This window comes from Amblyomma mixtum, chromosome 8, assembly GCF_055824585.1.
Source record: "Amblyomma mixtum isolate Tamu chromosome 8, ASM5582458v1, whole genome shotgun sequence".
Taxonomy (NCBI): Eukaryota; Metazoa; Arthropoda; class Arachnida; order Ixodida; family Ixodidae; genus Amblyomma; species Amblyomma mixtum.
The window spans coordinates 4,387,074-4,401,451 of record NC_143019.1 but is presented as its reverse complement, the minus strand read 5'-3'; the positions used below and the strand labels follow the sequence as shown (position 1 = coordinate 4,401,451).

Below are 14,378 nucleotides of genomic sequence, written 5' to 3'. Positions count from 1 at the left end.
AGTGATGCGTGTTGGACTACAGATAGCGTTGTGGAAACCAGTCACCTCTAGAACCGGCGTATTCAGCATGGTATGGCCGATGGCAAGTCACCTCTAGAAGTGTTAAAAGTTTTTGCTGTGCTGAGCTGACTGTGCTTATATCCATGTTGAAATCTCCCGCTGTACAGGAAAAAAAGGTTTCTGTGTTAAAAAAGAATAATTCATGCTCGAGGTGGTCAAAAAACTTTGCTAAGTTGCCCTGGGGGGGGGGGGGGGGCGGTAAAGAAGAGAAAAAGTTTGGCAGGCCGACTTCATGGTGAGCATTTCGATATCACTATTGCAGAAGCAGTGATCAGATAAGGGTTCACAGGTATACTTGTTTTTCACTAGTACCGCAACGCCTCTCCCACGTTTCGTGGTGCGGTTAACATAAAAAGAGTTATACCCCGGAATTCGCAGCACATCAGTGTCGTGACGATACCATGTTTCGGTTAATCAGATGACATCAAACGATACCGTTCAGCTTGCCAAAAAATGAGTCAGTTGATCAACTTTGCTCACAGCTGATTGCATGTTGAAATGAATTAACATGATTTGCTTATTTTTATCTAAGCCAACATATTTATTAAACTGTGAGGGTGTGTAAAGAGGTGTAGTGCTCGATCCATTTTCCAGAGGCAAAAAAGGCATTTTCCAGAGGCAAGAGAAGTAATGACGCCGCATTACGTCATTTTTACCAAATCGGCTTGACTGCTTATCCGAATGATATCAGAAGTCTCTCTTCTGCGTGCGAGTATGCTGCCGTTTTTTGTCCAGACGTACTTCCTAGACGTTTCCTTTTTCCTTGCAATTGCGGCACCAAGAAGGCGTTTGTTGTCAGGAGTCAAATGTTCATTGACATAAATCCGTTGAGCGGGACCAGTAAAACCAATGTCAGTAGTTGATAGGGTTGCCTTTTTTGCTGCCTCAAGAAAATGGTTTCTCTTCGTACGGGTCGTGAATCTGACAACTAGGTTAATGTCATTACTGTTTTTGGTTTTAACGCTATGCGCGATGTCAATGTCTGCCAGGTCAAGCGGAATGCTGGTGGACTGTGCGATTTGCAAGGCTACCTCAGCAGCTCTGTCTTTAGCTGTGAGTGGCAAGCCCTTTATCCCCACATTGTTCGACCTGCTGTATTGCTCCAGTTCAGCAATTCTCCCTTCAGCTTTAGTTAGCCTCTCTGTTGGGTCCTTGTTTTCCTGCCTTAACACAGCACATTCCTCCTTTGTCCTCTTGACCTCGGCAGTCAGAGTTTTCAGTTCTGATAGAGCATTTTGGAAGTCATCAGCAGTGTCAGAACAAAAAGTTATGCTCTGGTTCACTGAGCGTATTTCGACACGCATTTCGCGTTTGAAATCTTCAATGGCTTTCATGACATCAGCAGTGGCAGTCGACATCGTCAACACAAATCACAAGACACTTAGTCGGCAGTGGCAAATAATGGAAAGTTTGGTCTTGTATAGGTAAACACTTCAATGCAGGTGCACTCACCTATGAGGCACAAAGTAGCATGGGAAGCAGTTAGTTTCCTGCACAACGTGCCACCGCCGACTGGATGGCAGACCCGATGAGGGGATCCTTATGTAGCCCGGGCAGCAGGTGACGTCACAACTGCATCTGTGGCTGGCAGCTCTCGTAGGCGTTGTCGATAAGACGCTCTCCCGCACGTGTCTTCTTCTTGCACAGTTCGCTGGTGCAGTTGCATGAAACCTATGAGGCACAAAGCAGCATAGGAAGCAGTTAGTTTCCTGCACAACGTGCCACCGCTGACTGGATGGCAGACCCGATGAGGGGATCCTTATGTAGCCCGGGCAGCAGGTGACGTCACAACTGCATCTGTGGCTGGCAGCTCTCGTAGGCGTTGTCGATAAGACGCTCTCCCGCACGTGTCTTCTTCTTGCACAGTTCGCTGGTGCAGTTGCATGAAACCTATGAGGCACAAAGCAGCATAGGAAGCAGTTAGTTTCCTGCACAACGTGCCACCGCCGACTGGATGGCAGACCCGATGAGGGGATCCTTATGTAGCCCGGGCAGCAGGTGACGTCACAACTGCATCTGTGGCTGGCAGCTCTCGTAGGCGTTGTCGATAAGACACTCTCCCGCACGTGTCTTCTTCTTGCACAGTTCGCTGGTGCAGTTGCATGAAACCTATGAGGCACAAAGCAGCATAGGAAGCAGTTAGTTTCCTGCACAACGTGCCACCGCCGACTGGATGGCAGACCTGATGAGGGGATCCTTATGTAGCCCGGGCAGCAGGTGACGTCACAACTGCATCTGTGGCTGGCAGCTCTCGTAGGCGTTGTCGATACGACGCTCTCCCGCCCGTGTCTTCTTCTTGCACAGTTCGCTGGTGCAGTTGCATGAAACCTATGAGGCACAAAGCAGCATAGGAAGCAGTTAGTTTCCTGCACAACGTGCCACCGCCGACTGGATGGCAGACCCGATGAGGGGATCCTTATGTAGCCCGGGCAGCAGGTGACGTCACAACTGCATCTGTGGCTGGCAGCTCTCGTAGGCGTTGTCGATAAGACGCTCTCCCGCACGTGTCTTCTTCTTGCACAGTTCGCTGGTGCAGTTGCATGAAACCTATGAGGCACAAAGCAGCATAGGAAGCAGTTAGTTTCCTGCACAACGTGCCACCGCCGACTGGATGGCAGACCCGATGAGGGGATCCTTATGTAGCCCGGGCAGCAGGTGACGTCACAACTGCATCTGTGGCTGGCAGCTCTCGTAGGCGTTGTCGATAAGACGCTCTCCCGCACGTGTCTTCTTCTTGCACAGTTCGCTGGTGCAGTTGCATGAAACCTATGAGGCACAAAGCAGCATAGGAAGCAGTTAGTTTCCTGCACAACGTGCCACCGCCGACTGGATGGCAGACCCGATGAGGGGATCCTTATGTAGCCCGGGCAGCAGGTGACGTCACAACTGCATCTGTGGCTGGCAGCTCTCGTAGGCGTTGTCGATACGACGCTCTCCCGCCCGTGTCTTCTTCTTGCACAGTTCGCTGGTGCAGTTGCATGAAACCTATGAGGCACAAAGCAGCATAGGAAGCAGTTAGTTTCCTGCACAACGTGCCACCGCCGACTGGATGGCAGACCCGATGAGGGGATCCTTATGTAGCCCGGGCAGCAGGTGACGTCACAACTGCATCTGTGGCTGGCAGCTCTCGTAGGCGTTGTCGATAAGACGCTCTCCCGCAGGTGTCTTCTTCTTGCGCAGTTCGCTGGTGCAGTTGCATGAAACCTATGAGGCACAAAGCAGCATAGGAAGCAGTTAGTTTCCTGCACAACGTGCCACCGCCGACTGGATGGCAGACCCGATGAGGGGATCCTTATGTAGCCCGGGCAGCAGGTGACGTCACAACTGCATCTGTGGCTGGCAGCTCTCGTAGGCGTTGTCGATACGACGCTCTCCCGCCCGTGTCTTCTTCTTGCACAGTTCGCTGGTGCAGTTGCATGAAACCTATGAGGCACAAAGCAGCATAGGAAGCAGTTAGTTTCCTGCACAACGTGCCACCGCCGACTGGATGGCAGACCCGATGAGGGGATCCTTATGTAGCCCGGGCAGCAGGTGACGTCACAACTGCATCTGTGGCTGGCAGCTCTCGTAGGCGTTGTCGATAAGACGCTCTCCCGCACGTGTCTTCTTCTTGCACAGTTCGCTGGTGCAGTTGCATGAAACCTATGAGGCACAAAGCAGCATAGGAAGCAGTTAGTTTCCTGCACAACGTGCCACCGCCGACTGGATGGCAGACCCGATGAGGGGATCCTTATGTAGCCCGGGCAGCAGGTGACGTCACAACTGCATCTGTGGCTGGCAGCTCTCGTAGGCGTTGTCGATACGACGCTCTCCCGCCCGTGTCTTCTTCTTGCACAGTTCGCTGGTGCAGTTGCATGAAACCTATGAGGCACAAAGCAGCATAGGAAGCAGTTAGTTTCCTGCACAACGTGCCACCGCCGACTGGATGGCAGACCCGATGAGGGGATCCTTATGTAGCCCGGGCAGCAGGTGACGTCACAACTGCATCTGTGGCTGGCAGCTCTCGTAGGCGTTGTCGATACGACGCTCTCCCGCCCGTGTCTTCTTCTTGCACAGTTCGCTGGTGCAGTTGCATGAAACCTATGAGGCACAAAGCAGCATAGGAAGCAGTTAGTTTCCTGCACAACGTGCCACCGCCGACGTTGTGGTCGGCATGCTAAGCTAAGTAAGAGGTATGAGTTTTTGGTTTTTGCTAGTCATTTACTTTTTTGTTCTGTTTGCTTCAAACAACAGCATTCTGAGTGAACGAGGCTAAAAACTGTTTCCTTTGTGCATTTTATTGGGTGAACTTTATTTAGTGTGTTTAGGTTTGGATATGACGCCGTTTGTAGTGGTCTCCATGTGACAACCTCTTCTTTGTTTAAGGATTTGTGCGGTTGTGGGTACCGTATCCTGCTGCCTTTGTAGTTGTTGAGTATGGCCGAGTATCCCTGAGGTACTGGAAGAGAATCCTCAAGGTCGTTGACGTTGGATGCTCGGTAGTTAGTATATCCTCGAGCTATCCTGTACTCCTCTTGGTTTCCTGCCACCCCCGTGTGCCCCGGTACCCAGATGATCTTATGTTTGATCGGCTTGTGTGGTTCTGCATATGTTTGTTGCGTCTTGCAATCTACAGAGGGGAGTATGCGGAGCGCTCTGTGACCAACTCTGCCGCAAAGATAGTTGCGGCAGGCTGCTTGTGAGTCAGTAAGAATTGTCAGTGACCGCCCAGTCCGATAGCCCTCCGCTGCCGCTAGAGCGATGGCCGCTTCTTCAGCCTCGGCTATCGTGCAGTCTTGCAATGAGGTGCTGGTAATCTCATGTAATTCCGAGTTGACTACAGTTGCCACTGCGCTGTTGGTGTCTTGTCCCGTTGTCATGGCCTATGTGGCAGCGTCCACGTACACTTGTATCCTGGCATGCATGTGTTTTCTGTATGAAATAGTTCGGAGTGCTAGAATGCTTAAGAGCTCGCTTTGATGAAACTCTTAGTTTATGAATTGTATATTCTCGGCAACCTCTCGTAAACATGGTCGATAAACAGCCTATAGACTTCTTATAGACTCTATTTCGCTCCTATAGATATTTCTTTTTAGCTATTAATAGCCTACAGACTGTCCATAGAAAAAAGTCTACTAAAAGTGTGTGGACATAAATCTATAGATTGTCCATAGGCTGTCTGTAGCATTTGTATTGCTTATAGGCAGTTCTCTAGGATTGGTCTATAGAGAGTCTATAGACATAATAGACAGATGTCTACGGACAGTCTATAGACTGTCTAAACATTTTTTGCACAGGTCCTTCTGCAGGATAAGAGGTATATATGGGAAGTGTCATTTGTTCGCGCCATTACTAAGGGCGTGTTGCGAGGCAGATATGTTGTTTAATATTGCAGAAGGAAGGAAACAAACTAGCAAATCATGGCACCTTTTAGAAAAACGAGGCCCCCGCTAATGACCGGGCGACTTTATCGTCATCGTCGCGGTCGCCTGGTCGAGCCATGCGTAGCAAGGCATGCATGTGCTACTTCTAACAAGTGCGGCCATAGAAACCAGCGGGAACTCCATCAGTCGGGTTGATGATGCAGCCTGAAAGAGTAGCGCTGGTCTAAGCGACAGAATCCTCTTGTTGCTTCGACTGTCACTTCTGGCGGAAAATCCAGTTAAACACTTTTGCTACGACGAAGATGACGCCAAACGCACTCTGCCCAGGGCCCCTTGCACTAACAGATAATGCTGTGAAAAAAAAGGTGGTCAAGTAGGCAGTTCTCGTCCTAGCAATGGGGTGAGTTCCGCTGCTTCTTCTGCATCTATTCGGTCATAAAGGCGAGGTTTCTGAAACAATTTAGAAATCTACCATCTGTCCGAGGGCTTTTGAGTGAGCTACGGCACCGTGAGAACATTTTTTATTCGTGTTAAATTGACAGCGCTGTGGTGAAGCTGGGTCAGTGGAAAACTTCTGGCAAAGTTTTCTTCAGCTAGCCTGCAAATGACTCACATGCGAGCCAGAGATGTAAAAAAATTCAGGGGGCACTTTGGCTCTCTAAAGTGCTGCAAGGCGAAAGCTTTTCCTGGCGCACTGTTTGTGTTCTATTTAATTTTTTTATTTTTCATATTTTATTGTTTTCATTTTATATTTATTTTTGTTTCTTGTTTTGTTTTTATTTCTTTATTTTTCATATTGTTTAGTTTATTTTTATTTTTGTTCCTTGACATTTATTGTTTTCTCCTTTTCTTTTCTTGCTTTTATTTTTATTCCATTTATTTTATTTATGAAACCCATGCATTCACTAGATGCGCCTTTATTCATGTCCAATCCATGAGCCTTCGAGGCGGAGTGGTAGCGTCAGCCGCTTCAAATGCCAATGGCCCTGGTTCGATTCCCAGCCTCGACGCAGTTTTTTTTAAAGTAGTGATGCCGAAACGCGGAAAATCTACCGACATGGCTGCTAACGACAGTATTAGGCGTTAAAGGCTTCCAGGTAGTGACGCTGAAACGCGGACAAATCTGCCGACGTGGCTGCTAACGACCGTATGAGGCATTAAAGGCTTTCGCCTTAATGCTTTTGAGGGTAGGCGAATGCACCGTCCACTGAATGTGCTATCTTTGTGTAATCCACGCGAGTGAGAGAGCGGCCACATAAGGAAGTCAAAGGTGGGTGCGCTACCTGCCTCACTTTTTCAGTCAGGGGAAGGAAGCTATACCGAGCTTTTTTTCATGTTTGGCTAAATGTTTAGGAAATCGCAATGAACCTAAAAGCATACTTATTTAGAAGCGTACCCAAAATGCGCTTTTGTGCAGGTTAGCCCGAGTTCTCACCTCGACCACGTGCTTTGAAATTTAAAAAAAAGCTCTCCGGCAACTACGGCATGAAGATAATTTGAAAATCAGGTTTAATGCCCAACCGGAAGCCCGATGCTCATAGCTACATATCTAAGAAAAACATCGCCGGAAATTTCTTTTGGAAAGGACCATGTGTTAGCTGGCTTACTTGGGCTTACTGGCTGCACAGTTAGCGTCATATTTAGATCTGCATGTATAATCAGCTTAACTTATCCCTGCACGTATCGCATTTATTATCTACAAGGAAGTCGATAAGGAACAAAAACTGCATGTGCATTTAATCGCTGGTGACCTAACAGACCGTCATGCTGGTAGGTGTACTCTAAGCACCGTTACCGCTAAATAGAAGTGCACCTTGAGCCTGAAGGTGAATGAATGAACAGTTTTGTCGGAGACAACGGTTTATTACTATCTACAACTACGTGAACATTTGAGAATCAAATATACAGGACAAATCGCCGTTCAATCTTCTTTCTAATGGTGGCTTGAGACAAGGTGCCGTCCATCCAAGCGCAAGATCATCCTCCAGAGGTTCTCCACGTGATATTTCATCAGGAAGCTGACGTAGTTCACGATCGTAGTCAGGCCTTTGGGGGCTCCTGTCAAGTAGAGCTCAGCGTCTTCCAAAACGTCAGCGTGGATCTTGGAAAGCTCCAAATGAGTCGGATCCTCGGCTGTCGGAAGGACCTTGAAGATCAGCCGCAGTTGCTTGGCCGTTGCCTTAGGGAATAAAGGACACGCGAAATAAGAATGTATGAAGGGAAAAAATTGGTGACCTATAATGCCTGTACTATAGAGTGGGACAGGCTTCGGCTACAGGCGTAACCACCAGAAAAAAGAAGGCTTTATTAGCATGCACTCAACGACTAACCTTCACGCATGAGTAAAAATCACTTTATTTTTTTTCCAGTGCCTTTTTTTTTTACAACATATCCCATTATTAGTTTTAAAAGCTGCTTCAGAAGTAGAAATTAATTTTTTAGGTGCTTTGCGCGAACATAGAAATCTTACCGTTTCATGAAACAACGCATAATTCTTTTCAGCTCGAGATTACTTTTCTAAATTAGTAGCTGAACGTGGGGATTGTTTGCTCGCCTCTCATTATTATGCTCACCAGCGCGCCATTGTTATCTGAATACATGCATAAATACTTCCGTACAAAATGCATACAGCTATTTTTATTGCCATATTGAGAGTGATCGCCAAGTTGATTTAGCGATCAGATCCGAAAAGGGAACCTTCTAGATGCCCCAGCCGAGTGTGTGAATTGACCGCACGTCTACATGTTTTGCACGAATGTAGCTTTTACAACCCGCGTTCCTCACCACTTTCCTGCTGTACCAGTGCTTGGATAGAACCTGCATTATCTGACGCCAGCTTCACCTGCATTGCCTACTTGTATTGCACTGCGTGTCTGACCAACAGCCTTTACATGGGAGGGACCAATGCACTGGAATCCAGGAATGACCGGCCCGGGCGGCATTCCCGCGAAATCGGACAGCATTTTCAAACGCTTCATCGAAGCTGCTCGCAAGAATACTTGTGTCGAGGACTGAAACATTTATATTAGAGTTTACATTAGGAATTAAACCTTTCTCGCTACCGGTAAGGGGCCGCCGCATGTTGTGTGGTGTTGACGTCCATTTTCAGCCATTGCTACGAACGGATTTCTGTTCTTTTTTTTTTTTTTTGCATCGCGACCTGTTATGGGAAAGTTCTCCCGCATTTCCCATCGGGCGTCGACGGTTGAGCTCTGCAACGTTCGCGCTTCTACGAATTCAGTACAGAGGCGCAAGTGTTGCGGGGAAGTATGTGCACCGCAGAGCGAAGAAGTGAGTGTGCGGCGGTGACGGGCGTCGGAGCGGAAATGGACGCGCCTCCGGAGAGAGCGAGGAGAGGAGAGAGCTCTGTAAGCATGCGTGTTATGACCCGTGCATTGAAATCCGCAGTGATGACTGGGCCGTAACTAGGAGGTCAACGTGTTGTGACACCACTTGCGGCGTTCCGACAAACTACTTAGCACTTCTCAGAATAAGACCATCGCAGAAAAATGGAAGAGCAGGGCACCATTGTTCGCTTACAGAGCAGCGCGTAGGCGGAGCGGCCTTCGGCTAACCTCCGGATCTGGGAGAAGCTATGTTTCGAAGCTTGGTTCTCCATCTGCTATCACCAATGAGCTCTGGGCTTTGGAGCGGGCAGAGACGCAACAGCGTAGATAGAGAACAAGGCAGCAGAGGCGACAGAGCGGAGGTAAGAGAGGAGGAGGTAAGTCATGCTGTTAGCAGTGCTGTGGATGCACTAAAAACATATAGAAGCTAGGGCTCGTAACGCGGCGAGTAAGCTAGAGGGCACAGAAACGTCAGCAATGCAGGGGTGGTGGTACGATTCTAACAAAGCATTAGATATTCGCGAAGAGAGCTTCAAAGCAAGGCTCAAGTAAACGTAACAGCAACAAGACGCATAGGTAACTTTGATTATCCGCATTACCACGGATGCAGTTAGGCGTTACTGTTCATTTTTTCTCTCTTCAGCACTTCGATCGATGAACGCTCGGAGCTAACTGGTGGTAATTGACGCCGTGTAGACAGACAGTTGTGCGCAAACGCCACCCTCCTACCTCAGGGGAGATGCGAAGAGAGTTATACATCTGAAATTTATTCTTATTCATTCATAAGCCTCCCTTATACTCCCTATGTCATTGTTTTGCACCAACCGTCCTGCGACAGGTGTCACACAGCGTTTAAATTTAGACATGATAGATTACTTGCTCGCGCAGCTGACTTTGGGTGGCGGTCACTGACGCGTGCTTCAAGTGGGGCTATAAATGAACATCAAAAATCGCGACTGCCTCTCTTCATCTTTGTTTTTACTAGAAGGAGATTTATGGTATTCAAGCTCATCCTCACCAAGCTCCTTGCATCATTTTGGCATCTTAAGGAAAAAAATTATGTATTAAACTACGGTCTGTGTCTTAACATCCGGCGTTTCAGCATAAGAACAAACGAACCGTCGTTAATTTCGAAAGTCTAAACTGTTGAAAGCAAGGAGACGATAAGATTATCTTAAGTGGTCACGTTATGTAAGCAGTCTTTGAGGTCAGGAAACCATCGACTTCAGACTGAAAAGGAACAGTGTGTACTCGCTTATGTTTATCCGAACCACTCAGAGCGCAGAATCCCCGCTACCTACCTGCTGCATGGCGCACTGTTACTATTCGTGCTTGCGAAATCTTACCTTTATTCCCATGTGTCCGGACGCTCCGTTGCAGGCCTTCCAACCCATTTCGACGACCAGAGGCTCATGAGCGAACGCGGTAACCTCAATGAAGCTGTCCTTTCCTGCGCAGTAGGTGTTGTAAGGTTTGTACGTCCACAATGTTCCGAGGCCCGTAAGGAACCCTGGTTCAAACTCAACGCCTAGCGCCCTGTCTTCCATGAAGGGGGAAGGTAGAGAGACGTTATTTAGCATCCCCCGCAGGTTGGCTTTTATGGTCTCGGTCCAGTCGGCTTCGGGAACGCCCGGACAGAGCCCTGCATAAACGAAGGTGAGTTGCGATGCTTCTCAGCTTTGTTTGTAGAAGTGTACAATGTCGGAAACAGTTTCCCTCGCTTGCTGCTGCGGGGAGCAGCATTCCGTAATGCGTATTGACAGCTGCCTGGAATACGGACAGCAAGAGTTGCGACAAAGGCGGTAATGAGCAAAGAAAGAGTCACATTGCCCTTGTCTTTATATCGATAGCCTAAGTTTTAGCCTTCGGACGAGCTCAAGCCGGCTGGGACTCCTATGAGCCTTAGTTGCTATCATCGTACTGTCACCATCCAGCTACCCGCAACAGCAATGCATTGCTTTTTGGATATCTCAAGGTCTCAAAGACACGACTTATCCGTGCTCCATTCTTTTCTTTTGCCTTCAGATGTGTTGTTCTCTTCATCATCCCCTACATCCAGCGCAGCATCGCAACGACCATTGTCTATTTAACCTCCCTGCACTTTCTTCTATCCTTCTTTCTATCTCAGGCGTACACAACACTCGCATTGAGTTGGCTTGATTGTGACCAATCGAACAGCGGCCAAGGGCATAAAGATGCACTTTTCATAATGCCATATCAGTCCGAATAAGGATTATTTCTAGAGACAGCGTGCGGCCTATGACCGTCCGTTATGTTCTTGAGTGCCCTTCTTCAGAGCGGTTACTGCTACGTAAAATAGGCCCGTATAGCCTAATAGGCTGGACTGTTTTGTACAAAACGCCGGGGATGAATTAGAACTTACTTGAAATTAATGTTTTTTAATTGATTTCTCTTATTTTTACTAAGAACAGGGGAGCGCAAGGCAACCTTTTTTGTTTTTAAGTGTTCTAAATCTAGTGATTTCGTACAACGGGAGGCGTACAGAAATTCCCGCATGTGAAAATTTGTTTCTAAAACGCACCAGCTTTGCTTACAAGTACTGTGTATATGACAGAGTTTGACGGAATACCGTCTGGCGAGGAGCGAACATAGTGGAAATAACAAATATACCCTCGCCAACAAATTCTTCAAAAGAAAACACGACGTTTCGGGGCCCGTACGGGTCCCCTTGATCACATAGAACGCTGCATGGAATGGCAGAGGCTTATACACGGTTAAAAATTCCTAGAGAGCGATTGCAGATTTCTCGCAGATTACCGCGTGTTCTGTTAAGAGCATGCTTTGTGCTATGCATATGGAATGATTCCAAAAGGAGGCGCGATGATAAGTTGTTCTCCGTGGCAATGATAGAACGTCGTGTTTCATTTTGAGGAATTTGTTGGGGAGTGTATGTTTGTTATTTCCACTAAGTGCTCTGTGCCTGAGTGATGTTCTCGTGAAACACTTTCTACCTGTTTCTACTCTCGGCCTCATCTTTCTGGCCATCAGGACTGGAAGCATTTCTATAAAAGGAAGCTTTGCCTGCCCTGACTATAAGCACTTTATGAAAATGTCAGGTTGGCAACTTATCCGGCAATCAATGCAAATGCACCGCTATGTCGCTGTTTACAATTGAGTAATTGCCTACATCTCTGCTGAAAGCCTTGCTTTCGCCGTATTCAGCTTACCAGCACTCCAAAAAAAGCTAGTCAGCGAAGAAGCGGCGAAAAAATGTATTACAAAATTATCGTTTCGGCAGCTTTACTTACCTGCTGAGATGGTGAATGGATGCTCTTCAGCGTTGCTAATATGCACTGCAACGAGTGCAATGAAAATGGTCACCAGTCCGGCCATTTCACGAAGCAAAGCGTAGAGCCTCTTCTCAAATACAACTGAAATGTAAAAACAAGTGAATTAAACTTTACAGAAGCACTATGTTCTTATCGTTGCGAGAAAGCAGCGACTAACTTGCGATAAATAAAAACGAAAATCTACAATGCTGGGTCAAACCGGTTGCTTTCAGCGGCGGCTGCTCCCGACGGCGGTCATTTCATTGCAAATTAGCAAAAACGTGGCATTAATGGAAACAAAAATCTGGATATATAGCAAAGCACCCAGAACAAAGAACTGTTAACGATAGCCTTGTCGCTAGGGGCCCGCCTCTCTTTTTGCTTTCCCCAAAAGCCATTATTAGTCTCCATATATTCATTAGTACTAATGCCCTTCAAGGAAACGTTGTTCGTCGGCAGTAATTGAACGAGAGAATTGTATTCAGTACGTGCTGCTAATTTTTGTGACGAAAAAGCCCATCTGACCGCTGAGTAGATCCTCATTAAGCTTTACATGTAAACATATATTCATTGCATTTATTTAGTCTGCATCAGGAGCACAGATGGGAGTTGCAGTAAACTTTCTTAAGGCATGCTTACCTCAAATGCCAGGACAGTGGGACGTCTCAAACTGGGAGCTGCAGAGGGTGTTGTAAAGTGCGCAGGCTCCATTCGGCTTTTAAACGCCTAGTTGTCGACGTCAACCGTCTCAGTATAGCTACTATTTCACCTAATCAAAGCTGCTAGAGAATTGCATGTTTCAAGGAAATGTGACACTGTTTGGAACACATGCCCATGGTCACAAAGGGGCGCAATGCTATTTTCCGTACGCTTGATAGCTAGCCCCTCCCTAACACGATTCGTCTCGGCAGTTGGACGCGAACCTATACCCTCCTCCTCTTTAAGGCTGTCTGCCAAAAGGGCCGTAAGTTATCCGTCCTTGACTCATATAATGTGCGTCCGCTGGCCTCGAATAGCGCAGGAGGGCAAGAGGGCATGTCAGTAACATGGGCCCAGACAGGATAACAGGCTTGCCTCACAAGCCAGGAAGCTTGCGACGATCGTATTACTTGCGTGCGACGCTTCACCAGGCAATCGCAAGTGAACAAGTACAACAGTTGTTTACTTATTCTCGTAGGCTATTTTAACTTCGGTACCGCGTGGTGGCGGCGTCTGACAGACAGCATGCTTCTTCAACAGACATGTCTGGTGACTATATGGGCTTCGAGTGTCAACAGGTTCGAGAGGTCTGGCTCTGCACAGAACACATATGAAACGCTAGGCCAGTGCTGGTATGCGTGAACGGAACTGAAACGGACCCCCCAGTATAGAGGTGGACATCTATGCGCACTTTACACGCACCATTTAGTGCGTATGAGAGAGAAGGACTCCTGGTGACAGTCCAGACAATGAAGCAAATGCGTAAATGACCACCAGTGTACTGATCACAACGCAGGAAAAAGGCGTGAGCGTGGTCGAGCACTTTCTTCTTTGAAAACAAAAAAGTGAGCTCAACCGAAAGCTATCCGTCTTTTCTTGGGTCCGGTCGCAGAAACACACTGATACCACACGCTGTTATCTCAGCTGCAGGAAGAACCATCGCGGCAGGATGAGATGTGTGCGGGTAGTACAAAGTCCTTCAAAGGTGCTAGTTGACAGTTGACTTAGGGACGAAATGAACTGTCGAAGAGAACGCAAATGTGCCTAGAGTACACAGCATTCAAATTCTTCTATCTCGAAACAGCTTCCTACACCGTAGCTGTATGAAAAAGATTCTGTGGAGCTCATAAACATGAACTATTATTCCTGTTATATGTATATAAAATTACCAATTCTGTACATTCCTCTGTTGAAGTGCGATTATTCGCTGACGGTTGTATGTTATTTTCTCGCGTTAGACATGCTCATGACCAGGTTCTGCTAAATGAATGTTTTACAAAGATTGATAGTTGGTGTTCTGATTATGATATGATTAGGGAAGGCATTCTATGCTGCCACATCAAATAAGGAACAACCTCTTGTTTTCCCATTTGCAATTAGCAGTGCTAAAATTTAATGCTTCACCAAACTGCTGATACATGGCGTCACTGTTACGAACAAACTGAACGGGAGTGAGGATTTCAACCGTATTTACTGTTTGACGCAGCGCAGGTTAAGCTTTATGCATTCAGATGTTTAACTGAAATCTTTCAACGCTATCATGAGATCAACTTTGAAATATGCGAATATTATCTGGGACTCTCTTCAACAGAACCACTTAAATTTACGAACGAGCTCAA

At 47.3% G+C, this 14,378-nt stretch overlaps 1 protein-coding gene across 1 annotated transcript; it reads right to left on the bottom strand.

The window, feature by feature from the left end:
- Positions 1-7,348: 7,348 nt before the first annotated feature.
- LOC149331188 (uncharacterized) lies at positions 7,349-12,742 on the bottom strand. Its single transcript, XM_089555413.1, has 4 exons — positions 12,700-12,742; positions 12,040-12,162; positions 10,117-10,412; positions 7,349-7,602 (listed from the first exon to the last, which is right to left on the bottom strand). Exons 2-4 carry the CDS (start codon positions 12,122-12,124, stop codon positions 7,357-7,359), a joined length of 627 nt encoding a protein of 208 aa, XP_089411539.1. The 5' UTR covers positions 12,125-12,162; positions 12,700-12,742; the 3' UTR covers positions 7,349-7,356.
- Positions 12,743-14,378: the final 1,636 nt, after the last annotated feature.